This window comes from Oreochromis niloticus, linkage group LG18 (genome assembly GCF_001858045.2).
Source record: "Oreochromis niloticus isolate F11D_XX linkage group LG18, O_niloticus_UMD_NMBU, whole genome shotgun sequence".
Lineage (NCBI taxonomy): Eukaryota > Metazoa > Chordata > Actinopteri > Cichliformes > Cichlidae > Oreochromis > Oreochromis niloticus.
The window spans coordinates 392,463-412,969 of NC_031982.2; the positions used below are offsets into that span (position 1 = coordinate 392,463).

At 40.4% G+C, this 20,507-nt stretch overlaps 1 protein-coding gene across 8 annotated transcripts in view; it reads left to right on the forward strand.

The window, feature by feature from the left end:
- Positions 1–3,516: 3,516 nt before the first annotated feature.
- Positions 3,517–20,507, forward strand: part of LOC100699804 (gastrula zinc finger protein XlCGF57.1) — a 34,517-nt gene continuing 17,526 nt past the window's right edge. For 2 of the 8 annotated variants that reach the window (XM_025900005.1, XM_025900009.1), the window contains exons 1-3: positions 3,517–3,820; positions 10,289–10,432; positions 10,550–10,699. In XM_025900005.1, the coding sequence (XP_025755790.1) occupies positions 3,649–3,820; positions 10,289–10,432; positions 10,550–10,699 (466 nt within the window). In that variant the 5' untranslated portion in view covers positions 3,517–3,648. The other 6 variants (XM_025900010.1, XM_025900007.1, XM_025900006.1 and 3 more) reach the window with 6 other exon arrangements.

Below are 20,507 nucleotides of genomic sequence, written 5' to 3' on the forward strand. Positions count from 1 at the left end.
AAAACATCTGTAGGTCCCACAACAATGATAGTGACATTTTCCGAAAGCCAGCAAAAATACCTACGTTTTGATGTATAATTTGTGGGGGTTGAGTAAAAATTGAGTGAGTAGCATGAAGTTATTCGGACAAGTGGTGAAAATTCAGAAAGTTTCACTGTCCACTCTGAGTTAATTGCATAGCAACTATAACAACGCATATATTTTCTGAAAAATCACAATTTTGCAACTGAAAACTTAAAGAGGTATAAGATTAAAACGGTAGAAGATCTGAAAAAGCTGAATCATACAGGAATAGCCCAATAATCTGAGAACATTTTAAAGTTTGAATGGAGTTTCTAGGTGAAAGTATGAGGAAGTAGTTAAGTTTCAAAAACAAGCAAGTTTTAGCAGAATTTCTGAAGATTTCCATTCATTTCAATGGGACAAAAAAAAGGAAAAAAGTGTAATATTTTAAAAAGTGTAATAGTAATAAACACCAAAAGTCATAGCACCCATTAGCAGAAAGAGCAGAACAGTTTAGAGTTTGAACGGAGAAAATCGGCTGAAAACTGAGGGAGTAGTTAAAGTTCAAAAAACGTACGGAAGCAACTTGAAGAATAAAGTTTAAAGAATAAAGAGAAACAGGAATTCAATAGTGTGGAAGCCCTTTGAGGGCATCCACACAATAAGAATAATAAATCCGACGAATAGTAATAAGTGTGCCTCTTGGCATAGGCACACTTAATAAATCCGACGAATAGTAATAAGTGTGCCTCTTGGCAAAGGCACACTTAATAATAAGAATAATAAATCCGACGAATAGTAATAAGTGTGCCTCTTGGCATAGGCACACTTAATAAATCCGACGAATAGTAATAAGTGTGCCTCTTGGCATAGGCACACTTAATAATTATACTCTTCTTCTGATGCAGGAAATTAAGTAATCAAAAGATCATTACCCTTAAAAAGAGCAATATCAGGGTAGTGTAGCTTTTGAAAACCAAACTGAAAAGGATTAAAAAATATATAATTTGTAAAATAAGATTTTGAATTAACTATACTGAAATGGGCAGAAAATTACCAACAGAGCTGTCATCAAAAATGACTCAGGGAATTGCGGACAATCTTCATAAGCGGTGAAAAATAAAGAAATTTGGGATGAAGTCCATCACTTTGTCACCAGTAGTGATTAAGAAATCCACTACAGTCATGAACAGGAAGTAACACAGCATGCTGAGGTGGAGGAGACACATTGCTGTTAATAATACTGTGGGATTACAGGTGTTATAATTTATGAGATTACTGAAGTAAGAAGATCTAGCCTTGACCAATAAGAAACACAGCTGACCTTACCAACTTCTGTTGAGTGAATCCCGAAGACTGTTAGACCAGAAAAAGTCCAACAATATTTCAAAGTCAATATACAAGACAGCTTGTCATGGTTCAGAGTCTAGTGACTCCATGTTTATGTTTTGTGATTATTAATATTGATCAATTTACTTAGATTTCATCAGATCGTCTGTTCGTCTTCCTCTGTTTATCGGCCCCTGAGTCTCAGGGCCCATGTTTCCAGGTCTCAGATTTTCTCGTTCTGTTCAGTTTCAGGTTTTATGTTTAGCTTTCCCAGTTTGGGTTTCGTTATGTGTTTTTCAGTTCCCCTTCGCTTGTTGTTTTGTAGAGTTTTCGTACAGCCACAAACAAAGGCTTGCCTTCAGTTAAAACCTTCCCCTGCATCTGTGTCTGCATTAGGGTCCTCATTCTCTCATCTCCACATGATCTGCCTCGCAGACCGTGACACAGCTTGCAGACTCTGTAGAAAAACACAAGTCCCAACCAGCTGTACAAACTGATGACCATGATGCTCTGAAACTGCTTTAGCGGCAGAGCTCACCTTGTACCAGCACCTCACCACATTCACACGGTTTTTCCTCTCAAAGACACTCTTTGAGATATTGTCGATGAAGGAACAAAGAGACATTCTTACCCTCGGTACAGCAGACTCTGCATCTGGATCTGATCAGCAGACTTTAAGAGAGCAGCAGACACAAATGACTGTGAATTACCTGAAGTGGTTGACATTTGATGACAGGTCTTAGTTAATTGTGCGATAGCATGTCTCAAAGGTGTGCACTTGCTCTAGAATTTTTAGTTTTTTGTGGGCACTTTTCTTAGTGCATTGTGCCTTTAAAATGTGTGACATGTGATGTTACGTTTCAAAGAGCATTATTTTTATAAAACCTTTATTCTTATGCGTTGAAAGTATGTGAGATTTTCCTAGAACATTTAGTAAAAATAAAACTATTAGTATTTTATGCTTTGAAAATCTGTTTTTCTTACACTTTACATAATTTAGAGAAAATGAGTCTGCATGTAAAGCAAGGAACACACAGACAGCCGTCTCGCTTCAGACTTGCAAATGGTGAAAATATGTGACATATGCATATCATAGTCTTAATTGCAAATTCAAAATTTTGATAGTTAAATATCACTATAAAAGGAGTTAAAGATTTAGTTTTGGTATAGACATGTTACAGCACCACAGAGAAAGTGAATCAGAGATATACTGGGAAAAACAGTGTAGAAATGGGAAAGGAAAAATAAAACAGAAAAACTTATACAGCAGTATTGCAACTATTTACAAATGGGTATGCTATATACAGTAAATACATACAATTTTGGCAAGTCAAAATAGAACTCACTGCAGTTCCATATGGAAAAGAAATAGAAAAAGAAAATAAAGACTTGCATCAGATGTGGCCTACATCATATAGTGAATCATATAAGGCTTATATGATTTACTCATGAAAGCGGCCACTTTCTCATTACTTTCATTTATTGTTTTAGTAAGTATCCAAAACACACAAGTTTCATTTATATAATTTTTCAAGGGATCTTATATCTGTTTTCACTCTTGTATGCTTTTCATACAAGTTTAACACAAGACAGATACAAACTTTACAAGATGTATATATATCTTTTCCATATGGGGTTCCTGAACATTTGCTGTAGTACTTATAAATTTTAGCTGTCTGCATGTCAGTTACTTTTTTTCTTTTTATTTATAATGTAAAAATTCAATTGTGGTGACGTATGGAGGTAAAAAGATCATATTAATTTCCAAATGACTGCATTTTTTGCTTAAATGTATCTTGTGTTAGCTTGGTCCCAGGTCTTGGACCCAGCACTTTTTTAGCTGCTATTCCCTGTTTGGTTTATTTGTTTTTATGCTTTTAGATTTTCTTAGTTTTAGTTTCATTATATTTTGGAGTCTAGTTTCTAAGAGCTGTTTATATGATATGTGCAACACAGAACACTTTGTAGTCGATCTTCTGGGCATTATACATTCTCTTTTTTCCAAGTCAATCCAAATCAGTTCTTTTACGCATATTTCATTGACATCATGACGTTTTCCTTCGAGGTCAAAGAAAAGTGGTTAGGAAAAAGACAGGACGTCGCTTTCTATTATATTATAATAGACTATTATGGGGACCCACACACGGATATATATGACGGAACAAAAATGTGACCTGCTTTTATAACCGGAACTTTATAATGTGACACACAGAGGAAACTGAAGTCTGGCGCTACGTCTAAGTTAGCCGCTTGTTGAAGCTGCAAAACGGTTGCGTTCGCGTATAACAGAGAAATATTTGAGCTGTCAACGTAACGATGTGTTCCGTTGAGTATTTGCGAGAGTTTGTTAGCGAGAGACTAACGGCTGCTGCTGAAGAGATATTCGGAGTCTTTGTTAAAACGATGGTCCAGAATGAGGCCGAGATCAATCAGCGCAGACTGCAGGATATCACTGTGAAGTTCCCCAAAATAAAGTTACACAGAATCGGTAGGTAACGCTGCGATGGTGCTAATGAACCCAGAGTGGTACTGCTATGTGTTTAAGTACTGGCGAGCTGATGGACGGCGCTACCGAGCGTGCTCACGTCTGTGATGTGATTCTTAGGTAAGCATTAGTGAGGTTTGGGGTGTGTCCAAATTCAGGGGCTGCATCCTTTAAAGGACCAGGCCTGCCCGTGCACGAAGACCGGAAGTTAGCGGCTTCTGTAGGTCTAGTTACGACGCGCGCCTCCTGTTGCCTAGCAACCTTGACAGTAGCCGTTACACCCTTGGTGATCAACATCCTCGACAGAAATAGAGAAAATCTTTATTTTACGACTTTTATTGGAGATGTTTGAACGTCCTGTGATGACTCACCACGGCCATGGGCTGAGCCCCTGTAGCCAACACTAATGTTAACTTTCTACATGTTACAGTAATCTGTACCATCAATGAATTGAGTGATCTGATAAGAAATACTTTTGTCATATTAATGAGCAGTTATAAATATTCAAAAGAGAATAAAACTGGTCTTTCAGAATAAACTCCTCATTGGTTCTATTTTAGAAATTGCAATGTTTTAAACTACATACATCTATATTTGTACGCACCATATTTAATAAAAAATTCTTGAAAGAAAACATTTTCTTAAACCCCCCAAAATATAAATAATCTCAAGTATGGTCAAAGTCTATATGCAGTCTAAACTAGGGCATAAAAAATTACCTTTGCAGAGCCGTGTAATAACCAAAGATTCTGTGTCGAGGATTAGAATAGAATAGAATTCAACTTTATTGTCATTGCACATGCACAGGTACAGGGCAACGAAATGCAGTTTGCATCCATCCAGAAGTGCTTTAGTGATATAGATATATTACAATATATATTAGCAATAATATAGATATGCAAGTATATTACAGAAATGGGTCTATTATGGTATGTTATAATGTACACGGTATGAAGTATGTTGTGAATATTCTATAACTATAGGTATGTACAGGCTGTAGTGAGTACAAGCTATGTACAGGATATGAACAGGATATAAATATGAAAAACTATACAGAATATGAAATAAAAAACTTTACAGAAATATGAGATATACAGTTATACAGAAATGGGAACTATGCAAGTTGTAAACAGTTGTAAGGTTAAAAATTATTGTATGTACAGAATGATTATTTACACAGAGCTATACAGTAGTGCAGTTAAGATAAGTGAGGGTGTGGATAATTTCTACAGAGGCTGCCAGATGTCAGGAGGCAGAGTTCAGGAGTCTGACAGCTGTGGGGAAGAAGCTGTTCCGGTACCTGGTGGTCTTAGTCCGGAGGCTCCTGTAGCGCCTCCCAGAGGGCAGGAGGGTGAAGAGTCCATGTGATGGGTGACTGGGGTCTTTGATGATTTTCCCAGCCCTTTTCAGACACCGCTTCCTGTAGATGTCTTTTATGGCAGGAAGTGGTGCTCCGGCAATGCGCTGGGCAGTTTTCACAACCCTCTGCAACGCCTTCCGGTCCGAGGCAGAGCAGTTCCCGTACCAGACTGTTATACAGTTGGTCAGGATGCTCTCGATGGTGCAGCGGTAGAAGTTCACCAGGATGTCTGAGGACAGATAAGATAAGATAAGATAAGATGGCCTTTATTAGTCCCACAGGTGGGAAATTTGTTTTGTTACAGCAAAAGTGCAAAGTTATGTAGCAGAAATTAGAAAACACTGGAATGCAATAAAATACAATAAAATAAAATAAAATACTATATACAATAGAATAAAATAGAATAGAATAATATATACAATAGAATAAAATAGAATAGAATAATATATACAATAGAATAAAATAGAAATACAAATACTATATACAACTGAGTAGGAAAATACAAAAACACAACTTCGTCAGAAGAAGAATTGCACGTATAGCAGTCTTATTGCACATGTGTGGGTTTGTGTGTTTGATCAGCTGCAAAAGTCTTTATTGTAGAGTCTGACAGCAGTGGGGAGGAAAGACCTGCGAAATCTCTCCGTCCCACACCGTGGGTGCCGCAGTCTCCCACTGAAGGAGCTGCTCAGTGCCTTCACAGTCTCATGCATGGGGTGGGAGATGTTGTCCAACAGGGATGACAGCTTAGCCACCATTCTCCTGTCACTCACCACCTCCACTGGGTCCAGAGGGCATCCTAGAACAGAGCTGGCCCTTCGGATCAGCCTGTTCAGTCTCTTCCTGTCCCCAGCAGAGATGCTGGCCCAGGTGGTTCTTCCTCAGAGTCCTCAAGAAGAAGAGGCGCTGGTGAGCCTTCTTGACCAGCTTGGAGCAGTTGGTTGTCCAGGTGAGATCCTCGGAGATGTGGACTCCCAGGAACTTGAAGCTGCTCACACGCTCCACAGCCGTCCCCTTAATGTGGATGGGTGGATGTGGGTCAGCATTCCTCCTGTAGTCCACGATGAGCTCCTTGGTCTTCTCGGTGTTAAGCAGCAGGTTGTTTGTGTCACACCACTCAGCCAGATGATCCACCTCCTCCCTGTAGGCGGCCTCATCGTTGTCACTGATGAGGCCAATCACCGTGGTGTCATCTGCAAACTGAATGATGGTGTTGGAACCATCAGCAGGTCTGCAGTCGTGGGTGAAGAGGGAGTAGAGGAAAGGGCTCATCACACAGCCTTGTGGTACACCGGTGTTCATTGTGATGGTAGATGAGCAGCGGTTATCCAGCCGGACATGTTGGGGGCGGTTGGTCAGGAAGTCCAGTAACCATTTGCAGATGAGGGAACTGATGCCCAGGTCTGTCAGTTTCCTGATGAGTTGTGAGGGGTGGATTGTATTGAATGCTGAACTGAAGTCTATAAACAGCATTCTGGCGTAGGTGTTGTTGTTGTCCAGGTGTGAGAGGACAGAGTGCAGTGCGATGGAGACTGCATCCTCTGTGCTCCTGTTCTGGCGGTATGCGAATTGGTGGGGGTCCAGGGTGGGGGGAGACAGGATTTGAAGTGTGCTAGGACCAGCTGCTCTAAGCACTTAGTGATGATGGGGGTGAGTGCTACTGGGCGGTAGTCATTGAGGCTAGATGGGTTGGAGTTTTTGGGTATCGGGACGATGGAGGTGGATTTGAAGCAGGCCGGTACCACAGCGTGGGCCAAGGACAGGTTGAATATGTCTGTCAGCACTCCTGCACTCCTGCACTCCTTATGATCACATTTTTTAAATTGCTTGATGAATCGCAGTCCTTCAACTCTTCCCTTGCAGCTGGACGCTTGCAGAGGGAAGTCAAACATGGCAGTTAACCAAAAATAGCAGCAAACATTTATCAAGTATCAGTTAGCATGCAAGATGAAAACACAGTTTTGAGTTAGAATCACATGGACTTGTTTTATATATTTTGAGCAAAGAGAAAGAGGAAACGAGACATAGAATCCTGCAGACATGTTCAGGTCGTATGAGCATGACAAAAACAGAACAGAAACAGGGAGAGTGTTTCTCCATTCACTGTCAGTTTGTTATTTGTTTCTCTATGCTGGATGAGAATTCATTTAACTAAAACTAAAACACAGCATTGTTAAGTTAGTCCTTTTCCTTACAAAAGTTGACTAGCCAAGTGTGTGGTTCCTGCAAATACACTTTTTAAAAAATGTGAACTGTCTGCTTGTTTAGTTTTTTTTATCTTGGGATAGCATCAGGCCATGAACAATAAACTCAACCCTTCTTTTAAATACCGAGAAAAGGAGGCGCCTTTGATTTTGGACAGCCTGTGTCGCTTTGGTCCAGCTTAATCTGCCTTCAAATGTGGCCTTCGAAGGATGCAGCCCCTGAATTTGGACACATCCCAGGTGTAACACTGAAACGTTGTGCCAAAAAGTGATGAGTCAGTTTTTCTCTGTTTTTTTTTTTTTTTTTTAAATGTGTAACACCTTTGCTAATATTGGTAAGTATAGTGTAATAAATAAACATTTTATGAAAGGGCTATGTATAAAATACAGAGATTACAGCTTTTCCAAGTATCTTCATGACTTTAACACTCCACGAAGAAGATCTGAACAATGTGCAGCTTTTTATAGAATGCTTTTCTACTTCAGCACTCAAAGCGCATGTCTCATTCATGTTTTTATTGATAAGTGTTTCAAGCAAGTTGTTATGGGGAAACTGAGCAAGGTGCCAACTCCCTCCAGCAGCAAAGACAAGCCACTGAGAGTAATTGACTAAAGTGATGACAACTAAGTCCCTTTTCCATTAGTACCTACTCGGATCGACTCGCCATGGTTCGAAACAGTTTTCAGGTTTTCCATTAGCTCATAGCACCTGGTATTTTTTTAGTACCTACTCAGCCGGGGTTCGAGCAATCCAAGCAGGCACTAAAATGGCACATCATCAGACTGCATGCCACCGATTGGCTGGTCAGTGTTGTCACTCAATGAGAGCATCACGTTCACGATAATCGAAACCACCGGCTTTGAAACGCGGCAACGAGGAAAATGGCTACAAAAACCCACACTGTGGACCCCGAGTCTGATGAAAAGCCAGAGACCGAGCAGCAGGTATATCGTCACCTCAATGTCCACCTTTGTTGTAGCGTCCGTGTTGCATACTAATTATGTCACAGAACACTCAGCACCATTGCTATGACAACAACCACGCACATTAGGTGGTACTGTGTTGTAATGGAAAACCAGTCGATCAGTGGTGAGTTGATTCAAGTAGGTGCTTAATGAACGGGGGCTCTAGTTTCCCAAAGAGCGATGCAAGGTGTTATTCACATTATTCCCATTCCCAGTGTTCCACTCCATGGCTCTGCTGATCTTAAATTAGGTGGTCTGTATCCACACAAATGTCTTTTTCTGATTCGTTCTGTTTACTCTCTTTTCCCACTTGTTTAATAGACATGATCTCATAGAACAATTAATGCTGGTTTAATCAACATAGTGTTGTTTTAGTTCTTGTTGTTGTCTTTGGTGGTTGAACTGTTTTACTTCAATTTCCACCTTTCACATCTTTTCTGTTTCTGCACTCAGCAATATGTTTGTTCTAAATTCAATATACAAACAAACAGAGCACACACACACACACCTCTGTCACCTCTCCACAGTTCCCTCATGCAGAGTCAGCCATTTACAACTCAAAACAAGTGTGGCCATAATGAGTAACAGAAAAATAAATGTCGTCATTAGCAACCCCTAAAGGATGCAGAATTTAAAGTACTTAATTTATCTGTTCAAAGTATGGATTTATGTGTTGCTAGTATACATGGACCAAATATTGATGATCCACTCCTTCTTTCACTTTTGGATAACTCTGAAACCGCAAACCTTGATGTGTTCAGTTCAGCAGTGAGTCAAAGAAAGTGGCAGTGTGCAGACATTCTTAAACAATACATAAATGATTTTGGTCTTTGTGATGCTCATCAATTAAGGATTAGATCTTGTGTTCACCAGTACGCCACTTTCATCCTCACTTTACTTTTTTACTTTCTACTTTCTGTCGTGTTATGAAATTGCACGCAGGTTCACTGTAATCGTTTGTAATCAACTGTTTATTGGGTCACTCTTACTCTGCCTAACATAACATCACATCAGGGTTCACTCCCACCGGTCTCGCCCCCTGCTGCTGGCTTAACTAATTACACTGAAATAAAACCTAAAAACCACCTCAAAAACAACATAAGCTCCCCCCCTGACAGCCTGGTGGAAGTATTTTTGTTAAAAATCTTAATCTTCAAGTTTCCTTTAATGTTCATTTGGAGCCATCTAGATATTTGTCAAATAAACAAAATACTTTTTAAAAACTGTATATTTGGTATATTAAAGACCAAATTGTTCAGTTTTCATGGATGCCTGGGCGTTAAACTTAATCGTTACACCTGGTAAAGCAGCAACGCTGATCATTTTATTAAAGATGAAGAATTTAGATAGTTTTTAACTCTCAGTGATGCCGCAGTGTTCGTTTGACTTTAGTTGACTTCAGTTTTCATTCCAGCTGCAAAAAGGGAAAGAGACCTTTCCATCACTCAGACCTCGAAAACATCTGGACACAAATGTATGTAAACACCTTCAGATTACAACTTGTACAAAACTCTCCATAGAACACACCATATAGGACAAAGGATATTCTAAAGGAGCTTTGCATACTCAAACACATGAACCCGATGCACAGGCAACTCTGCTGGGAACTGTATGGTCTGCTGTGTCTGTTCAGAGGTGACGTGAAGAAATATCTGCATAGCTTTAGCCTTCCACCTCAGGCCGTCCAGGAGCTCAGTGATGCCAGACACCATCAGTCATTTCATTTGGATTTAACCCTCTGATCATTTTCATTTCTATCACACAATGTGTCCTCTTGTTCCTAACACTTTACCCACTCCTCACCAGTATAGATATCCAGCATGGTTTTTCATTTTGGGTTTTTTTACATTGGGATGTGATGCATTTTCAGTGTTTCAGTAGTAAGTATGAGTGTTTTTCTATCATCACATGTAACCTTGTTTTGTCCCTTTGTCTCTGTAGACCTCCCACAACTTGTCATTAATAATAAAGAGGAGGTTCTTATAGAGCAGCAGCAGCACTGTAACCAGGAGAGGAACTCCAGATTGGTCCAGGAGGAAGCAGCGCCTCTACTGATAAAAGAGGAGCAAGGGGAAGACTGTTCCAGTAAGTCGCTTGTATTAACAGGAGACCAGCACCTTTATGGTGACTTTTACTAAATAGGAGTGCTTGATGAACAGGACCCAAACATTAACCAGTTCCTCTCTCATAATTCTCCTGTAGTGGACACCAAAGACCAGCAAGGAACTCAACACGTAGAAATGGAATCGACCACCAATGAGGAGCTGAAGCCAAAGAAGAAATGTCACAGAACCAAAAATTACAATGTGGACGTCTCTCCCATGTCAGGGAGTCACTGTAACATGGACACAGGTAGGAAATCTGTACGTATAACGGTCGCTTCCAAGACCCAGCCCCGGACAAGCTGCAGGATTATAACCATGTTTAAGATCAATTTTTAAAATATCGAGTATCACGTGTCTTTGATGCCTAGATGAAAATCAGTCAGAGTGTAGCAACTAGACATTTGGTGCTTCTCTAAACAAATGTTCTTGCTGTTCAAGAATTGGACGACTTGTTCCTCCAAGTGTTTCTCTCTCTCCAAATGCTGCATCACCAGCTGTAGCCCTGGCATAGCTGCAGTGTGTCCAACCCAGTGAGAATAACATCATCAGGAATATTGAACGGGAATATTGTTCCAACTCATCATTCCTTTGTTCAGTTCAATCTACTGATCCCTTTGTTTGACTGTGGCCTCCTCCATTAGGCTCATGACATTAACCTGCTGGTTTACCACTGTGCTGACCACAACTAAAAAGCTTGCGTCTTAGTTTCTTAGACATGTTTTTGTTTTGTTTTTCAGTCAGAGAAAACAAAATATCTACAACATTAAGTCAGGGTTAGAGGAACATTTCTCTGTAGCCACCACGTCACCATATGCTTTTGTCCTCAACATTTTTTCTTCCCAGAAACCCCAAATGATCGAAATATTCAAAAGTATGGAATTATAACATCACTGTACTTTCAGCAATATTCAAATTTTAAATAGATGGTTCAACAAAAATGTGTTGATTCAGGAAGGATTTTTGGGCCCCTTCATACGCAGAGAAAAGCTAGTTGGAAATCAGTGGCAGCCATCCACTGCTCACTCTTTGTGTCATTTGTGACTGCAGTTAGCCAGAATTCATTTGTTTACATGTGACCAGCTGATAATAGTTAAACTGTCTTTGTCTGGCCTGGCTTTCCGCTTCACGCTACAGGTGCACTCACATAAAATGAGGTGTTTCATACACAGATTACTCCAATCAGAAACTTTATCAGATAAAAATAATAAAATGGTGATTAAAGATCTATACAGATGATAAAAAATGTTTTGCAAATAAGAGAAAATTAATTCTGCAAAGAGTCATTCATCTTGGGATTTTGAGCAAGCAGCAGTAAAATACATATTTCAACTCAAGTTGGTTGTGTTAATTCTGCTGTTTATTTTTAAAATGACAGCTGCACATTAGAGCGCTGAAGTTTGAACTTAGAAAGCTGCATATATAAACCATCTACCATAGCAGACAACCTGCACCTACAACATACACCAAACAGCTTCAGCTGAACTTCAAGTGAAACCTGAACCCACTGGTGTTAACAATGCGTTGGCCGTCACTTGTGGTTAAAAAACATGAGCTTAGATGTTAATTTTTATATGAATACAGTACTGAATGTTTTAATGTGCCACTTTGTCTCTCCAGACCAGCTCCAGCAATATGTCTGCAAGGAGGAGGTTCTCGAGGACTTGTACCTCTTTAACCTGGAGAACTCTGGTCTGGATCAGCAGGACGTTGGATCGGCTCAGATTAAAGAGGAATGGACGGAACTTTGCACAAGTCAGGAGAGACAGGAGCTTGTAATTGACCAGGAAACCAATCCGTTAACAGTAACTTGTATTTATGAGGAAAAAAATTACTGCCAGCCGAAACCAACCAGTCACCTGCTCCTCTCTCACAACTCTCTACATCAAAAAAGAACATCCACAGATGAGAAACCATATTCTTGCAACACTTGTGGGAAAAGATTTAAATATGCATCAAAGCTAAAAATACACACGAGCATTCACACAGGTGAGAAGCCATTCTCGTGTGACGCATGTGGGAAAAAATTCAGGAGAAAGGATAACTTGTTGGTCCATATAAGAACTCACACCGGTGAAAAGCCATATTCCTGCAGTATTTGTGGGAAAGCATTTAGAGACAGCTCAAATCTGATATATCACATTAGATTTCACACAGGTGAGAAGCGATACTCGTGTGAAACATGTGGGAAAAGATTTTATCATAAAGGCAATTTAACCGTGCACATGGCGACGCACACAGGTATAAAACCTTACCACTGCAAGATTTGTGGAAAAAGATTTGCTTGCTTAGCAAACTTGAAAATTCATGCAAGGACTCACACAGGTGAGAAGCCATATTCTTGTGCAACATGTGGCAAAACTTTTAGTCAGAGTACAAATCTGAAATTCCACACAAAAATCCACACAGGTGAGAAGCCATATTCTTGTAAAACATGTGGGAAAAGTTTCATTCAAATGAGGGATTTGACCGTGCACATAAGGACCCACACAGGTGAGAAGCCCTATTCCTGTGTAACCTGTGGTAAGAGCTTCAGTCAGAACAGTCATTTGAATGTCCACATGAGAACTCACACAGGTGAAAGGCCATTTTCTTGCAAAACTTGTGGTAAGACTTTCAGTCAAAATAGTCATTTGACTGTCCACATGGGGTCTCACACCACTGAGAGTTCTTGCAAAACATTTGCAAGAACTTTTAGTCAAAATGAGAACTCACACAGCTGAGAGGCAGCACCTTTGCAAATCTAACAAAGGTTTCAGTTCCATGTCAGCAGTTAGCAAAGAACCACATTAAAGTGGATCTCTATACACTGTTAGCTTCTTTACTTGAATCTATGAAACATGCCAATGACAGCAGAGTTTGACAGACATAAAAGAGTATTTTGCACCAGCAAGGAGCTATTAGCTGAAAATGTAGCATAGTGTGCAGTGTGTCCTTAAATAACTTGAAACTACTCAAGAAAGTATCGCAGTAATAGGGTGACTGCCATTCTTAGAAAGGAAAACCTCAAGGATGCTAAATTACACAAGAATTAGACTGAAAATCAGCAGCACCAGGGCATTTGGGGTGAGACTCCAAATTTTGGGTCAAAAGTCATCCATACATACAGGAGAGGGGTACAAAAGCCAGTTTAAACAGCCGTATGTAAAACATGGTGGAGGCTCTGTGATGATTTGGAGCTGCAATTCAGGCAGTGGTGTAAAGGATCCTGTCAAAGTGGGATCATCTTATAAACCTTTTAAAACATGGCTCCAGTGCATATATGCATATACACTGGAGCCATTGTATGTAAATATGTATATACATATGTATATACCAATATCATGTAGGTCATAGTCTGAGTTGTCACTGTGTTTAAATTTGTCTTCAAACACTGAAAATGGTGTGAATCTTGGAAACATTTATCTGTTGAAAATCTTTTGTTTCTGTTTTTTGTGAGTTCTGAACATTTTTGTCCCACCTTGTTCCAGACTTTCAGTTTTGACACAAATCAAGTTTTAATGTTATCATTAAAACTTGATTTGTGTCAAAACTGCCTTTTAAACTAACTTCCTTTTGTCAACGAGGTTTCGTTAAGTTCTGTATGGTCAACGTACACTGATACTAATGCAAACGGAAAACATAACATTCACAGGGGTCCAATAAAAATAAACACTATGTAGGAAAATCAAACAAACGGATTTGTAATAAATCATCCTGAAATAAACCCCATATGTGTGACGGTGTTTGTGCAAAGTTTCTGTGGCGTGATTAAGGCACGGCAGGACCACAGATTGTAATTATGAGCTATTTATTTACATCACATCACACCACAACAACCCTCTCAACCCTGCGTCCCCGTGATTTAACACCGTGGGCGGGATCTGCAGATGCCATGCATCGCAGACCACGCCTCACTACAGTTTCGTTCAGATTGGCCCAGCCGTTAAGGAGGAGATGGGGTACGTACAGATGTGTACGTGCATACGTTGTGATTATTATAGTAAGAAGATGGTAGTAATCAGGGCTGGCTCTACGCTGGGGCAATAGGGGGCAACAGCCCCTTAAACAAACATCCTGCCCCCTTAAGTCAAACTTTTAGAAGCTGAAGGAAAATAACAGATTACCCACCAACTGAATATGGACAAGATTTACTACATGTACTACAGTAGCTCTCGTTCGCTCTTTCCCTCCCTGCTCTGTGTGCAGGCTCACACAGCACTCAGCAGAGATCCCACCCCCCAGCTAAACATCCAATCACTGTCAGTATGCAAATGAGCCGGTGTCGAGTTTCTCAGTGTGCAGGGCAGAGCAAAATGAAGCAGCAAACCAATGTCGTCCAAATCACAGCGACTCGTGAGATAATAAAAAAATACATCTATATTTGTACAGTCAGTGACTATTGTTTCAGTACACAAGTGTTTCTCTCTGTGAGCCTGTCTGCTGCACCCACTGGAGGACCTGTGTCTGTCAGACCCCGACACAAAGCGTGATAGGTCCTAGACCCCTGTCGTCGCACCATGTTACACAAAAGAAAGAGGAATTTGGTGGTCTTGGCCCATGACAAGTCCATAACATATAACTTGGATATGGATGAATCTGTGAGGGAAGCAGGAAGCTGCTGTTGTAGAGTGGAGGCGTTCAGTTACAAACAGAGTTCAGTTCCTTCCAAAACACACAAGCTTAAAACAAGAAGGAAAAAACTCAAATGTTCTGTTTTGTTCTACAAATTAGTTTGAGAATTTTAGGACATGGGAGACATGGTGAACTGAAATTTTATTTAATCTTATTTTATTCTTACTTTGACCCTAAAAGCTAGACCAGCGGAAGCTTCGCCTTCAGGTGGGACACGCAAGTTGGTCCAGTCTTAGGGTAGAGGCCTCACAAAGTGCAATCCAATAACTTGACAAAAACAGTTATCCAGAGCATCTCACCCCTTTCTGACCTCTGTTGCCACTGTGTGCCTCCTTTACATTTCTTTCTGCACCCTGATATATCAGGGTTCGTACGGGTGCTTGAAATCCTTGAAAATGCTTGAATTCTAATGTCGTCTTTTCAAGGTTTGAAAAATGCTTGAATTTCAGATGTGGTGCTTAAAAGTGCTTGAAAATGTAACTGTATTTCATTCACAATAAGTAGCTATCTGATTGAATTGTTTTCTTATCAGATAGAGAAATAAAATGAGACGCAAAAGCAAAATTTCCCGCCTGGGCTGCCTTGCGTCTCTTTCAATATGTGACCCCGCCCCTCCCTCGGACAGTCGGGGATGAGTGCGCTAACATACCTGTAGGTTGCTGTTTTAATGAGTGTTTGATGGAAAACAACAATGGCGGAGTTTGCGTTCTCCAGTCGCATGATAGGTGAGTGCTAGTAAATAATTTCCCAGTACGCGAACGTTACACATGCTATTTTTTTTAAATTATGGTTATTATTTTGCTAGCTATCAAACTCGCTGGAGAAATGATTGAAATGCACTGAGTGTGATGCAGTATGGCAGCGCTATTACGGAATATGCTGTGAACATAGCTAACATTACTTAGCAGTAATATGAGTTAATTTACTCAAGTGAAAGCTTTAAACATTAGCCCGATACATAACTAGCTAACTTAAGGCTTTCTGATTAACCCTCTGGGGTCGACGGACCCAGAGTCTCCATTTCAACTTGGGTCGAACGGGCGGACTTCAAGCTATATACCAGTTTTTAAATTGTGTCGATAGGTCACGTAAAACCGATGTTTTTGGGGGGTTTCTGAATAAAACAGTGGCGTTTACTCCGGGAAGAAACGGTAAAAACGGCGTTTTTTATGGCGAGCGCTAGCAAACACGCTTTGCTTGTGAGTGAAAAAAGAAAAAACACTCCTTCCCTATTGGTGGAAAAATGTACCATGTCGACCAATCAAAAAATGATACGGCAACATGTGGTATTTGGTTGTTGGGAAGAGAGAGAGCGAGTGAGCGAAAAAGAGAGAGAGAGTTTTGATACGTGAGAGATTTGTGACGTTTATCATGTTTGGAGTCTCAAGTTAGTGTGTTGTCTTGTGTAGTTAGTGTGTAGTGTAGTCGTTTTTTGTGTGTGTCAGTTCTACTAGTGAACGTCACAGTTGCTGCAACTGTGTGCTGGAAAAGCTTAAAAAGGGACCTTGAAAGTGCTTAAAAAGTGCTTGAATTTGACCCTGAAAAAAGCGTACGAACCCTGATATATGCCTGTCTACAACCAGCCCAGGTAGTAATGCACACAGTACTTGTTATTTTTGTTACTTAATCAGTTGTATTAATAATAAACATAAGTTGCCTAAAACCAAAGTGTCAGCCAAAATGACTACAGACTAAGCCGTCAGTATGCCCCACATAGTGAGCAACAAGCATGCTCTTATGCTGACAACTAAAAAAAAGGTATAGGACATAAATGATAATTTAGGAATTTTTTTTTTCATTTCATTTAATGAGTTCTTTTTCTAGAGTGGAAGGACTATACAGCATACATATTTAGTTACTTTTAAAAACAGAGTTGGGTGCACAAGTTTATTTATTTTTTGGATGATGTTTGCAATTTTCACTGCTATGCAGATGACACCCAGCTCTGTCCATGAAGCCAGGTAACACACACCAATTAGTTAAACTGCAGGAATGTCTTAAAGACATAAAGACCTGGATGGCCGCTAACTTTCTGCTTCTTAATTCAGATCAAACTGAGGTTATTGTACTCGGCCCTGAAAGTCTTAGAAACATGGTATCTAACCAGATTCTTACTCTGGATGGCATTACCTTGGCCTCCAGTAACACTGTGAGGAACCTTGGAGTCATTTTTGACCAGGACATGTCCTTCAACGCACATATTAAACAAATATGTAAGACTGCTTTCTTCCATTTGCACAACATCTCTAAAATTAGAAATATCCTGTCTCAGAGTGATGCTGAAAAACTAGTTCATGCATTTATTACTTCCAGGCTGGACTACTGTAATTCATTATTATCAGGATGTCCTAAAAACTCGCTGAAAAGCCTTCAGTTAATCCAAAATGCTGCAGCAAGAGTCCTGACAGGGACTAGAAAGAGAGAGCATATTTCTCCTGTTTTGGCTTCCCTTCATTGGCTTCCTGTTAAATCCAGAATTCAAAATCCTGCTCCTCACATACAAGGTCTTAAATAATCAGGCCCCATCTTATCTTAATGACCTTGTAGTACCATATCACCCTATTAGAGCACTTCGCTCTCACACTGCAGGCCTACTTGTTGTTCCTAGAGTATTTAAAAGTAGAATGGGAGGCAGAGCCTTCAGTTTTCAGGCCCCTCTTCTGTGGAACCAGCTTCCAGTTTGGATTCAGGAGACAGACACTATCTCTACTTTCAAGATTAGGCTTCAAACTTTCCTTTTTGCTAAAGCATATAGTTAGGGCTGGACCAGGTGACCCTGAATCCTCCCTTAGTTATGCTGCAATAGACGTAGGCTGCCGGGGATTCCCATGATGCATTGAGTTTTTCCTTTCCAGTCACCTTTCTCACTCACTATGTGTTAACAGACCTCTCTGCATCGAATCATATCTGTTATTAATCTCTGTCTCTCTTCCACAGCATGTCTTTATCCTGTCTTCCTTCTCTCACCCCAACCGGTCGCAGCAGATGGCCCCGCCCCTCCCTGAGCCTGGTTCTGCCGGAGGTTTCTTCCTGTTAAAAGGGAGTTTTTCCTTCCCACTGTTGCCAAAGTGCTTGCTCATAGGGGGTCATATGATTGTTGGGTTTTTCTCTGTGTGTATTATTGTAGGGTCTACCTTACAATATAAAGCGCCTTGAGGCGACTGTTGTTGTGATTTGGTGCTGTGAATTGAAACTGAATTGAATTGAGCCTTAATGCAGGCTCTCTCCTTCTTGTGTCCTTTGCTAGCTCTCAGCCTCTTGCAGGCTCTCTGCTCTCTCTCCTAGCCTTCACTGGCCTTGAGCTCTATCACAGATCATGAGCTCTGTCTCGGCTCCTTAAGGCTCTTCTGGCCACTGATGGCCCTTTTACTCTGCCCACTCTGTGTCTCATTTACCATGATAAACTTCCAAGCTTCTTATCCCTTAGCAACACGGTGTATTATTTTCCATAGAGTGGAACTGCCTAAGTAAGATAGCTTTTCTTTTCTCTTTCTTCTTTCTTTCGGGGTTCTCCCTAATTTCTGTCTCTGGGAATCCGTTCAGGTGTGATTGGCCATTGGAGTGGAATCACCAAATAGAATAGAATAGCCCTTTATTGTTACAATAAAATTATGGAATTGTGTGATTGATTTCTGTTTATCAATAAATCATATTCAGTTCATCCTAACAATCTCTGCTTACTGAAATGAAGCTTACACATGGTTCAAAAAGGAAGATCTGTATTGCAGATCTGTCTGTTTGTTGGCCAATCCTTTTCATCACTTCCACTTTCCTCTCAAGCTCACTGCTGACATCACTGGTCTAGTCCAATTATCTTTCTGCCCAACATCTTCGAGCCGTCCACTCTGCATACTTTAAATCTCACTGCTTGTATGTTATTTTCCCTCGCAGTCCTTCGTGCAACCCAGCTCTTCCTCATCTCAGCCTCTCACATGTTACTCAGAGCTCCATCCAAGCCTCCAACTTCATCTTCTGTTTCGTCTAACTTCTGCCTGTTACTCCCAAATAATAATTTACATTATTTGCAAACACAGAGTTTAAAACTAGTGATTTAAGTTGCTTTGTATGTACCACTGACTGTACAAACATCACTGGATAACAGTCCTGTCTACAGTCAGTGGTGCAAAGGTGCTCATTTTTAAATAAAGCTTGTTAAAAATGTCGATGGGTTTTATTGTGAAAGGAAGGAACAGGAAGAAGTTCTTTCGCACATGCGTAGAACGTTTCTGGCTCTGCTCGGTAGTCGAAGCTGAAAACGGTTGTGTACTTTATAGCAGATAAATATTTGAGCTGCTGAAGTAACGATGTGTTCAGTGGAGTATTTGAGAGAGTTTGTTAATGAGCGACTAACGGCTGCTGCTGAAGAAATATTCGGAGCCTTTGTAAAAACGATCGTCCAGAATGAGGCCGATGCCAGGCAGCGCATACTCCGGGATATCACCGTTAAGTTCCCCAAAATAAAGTTACACAGAATAGGTACGTAACAAAACCACCGCTGCATTATAAAGCTGCGAACTAGTGGATCAGTAGCACGCATTTAAAGGGGTGAAACGGACAGATAGATGTAACGAGGTCACTAACTTAACTTCACTGAAAATAAATTGATGCCATCGGGTTATTGTGAAGGAGGTCACACCTGAAACGGTTAACTGCAGGTTCCAGATGGCGGGTGGAATTCATTTACATTTCAGGCGTAGGTGTAACATAAAGAAGGTAACTGTTAATAACTTTATAGTTTGATATCGATCACGTAACGCGTTTCTTTTGTTAGCAGTGCGTCTCTCTTTGTGTCTCTGCTGTTGGCCACACACTGATTTATATAACCCCACCCCCCATTCTCTCTGTAAGTCCACAGGGATACTACTACATCTATGCTTTCAAGTTGTCTTTGTGTTAGCTGCATTGACAAATCTGGAGAAATTTTAGAGTTAAATGGACAATGGAGACATTTAAAGAGCAGCAGAAGCAAGCACAGCGAGCAGGAAACGCAATATTATCCCAGTTGTAGTTTCCCAGTGCAATAGTGTGTTTATTTCTAACATGACTGCTCTGAAACTTCAACTGTATTCATGTTATCATTACAGGTTACTCAGTTTGTTCACGTCTGACACTCTCCTTTAGCCTAATAAAGGAGATGTATAAGTCGTTTTAGTTTGCGCTGGATTAAAGTGAAATTCATTTTATTGAATAAACAGGTATTATCAGCGATAAATACCCTGGGCTTGATCTATAATGTCGACTATACCTGACAAACCCTTTTCAGCTCACAGCAAAAAGGGTGGAGTTAGAAAACACACAGACCAATATTAGCTTAAGGGGCCATTATACTCGTGATTTTTATCCTCACAAATGGCACTGCACAACAAAAGCGATGTCACACCCACTGGGACAAACCTCGCTTCATTATTATTTCAGTCATACACCTCTGAGTTTTTCTAGGCTCT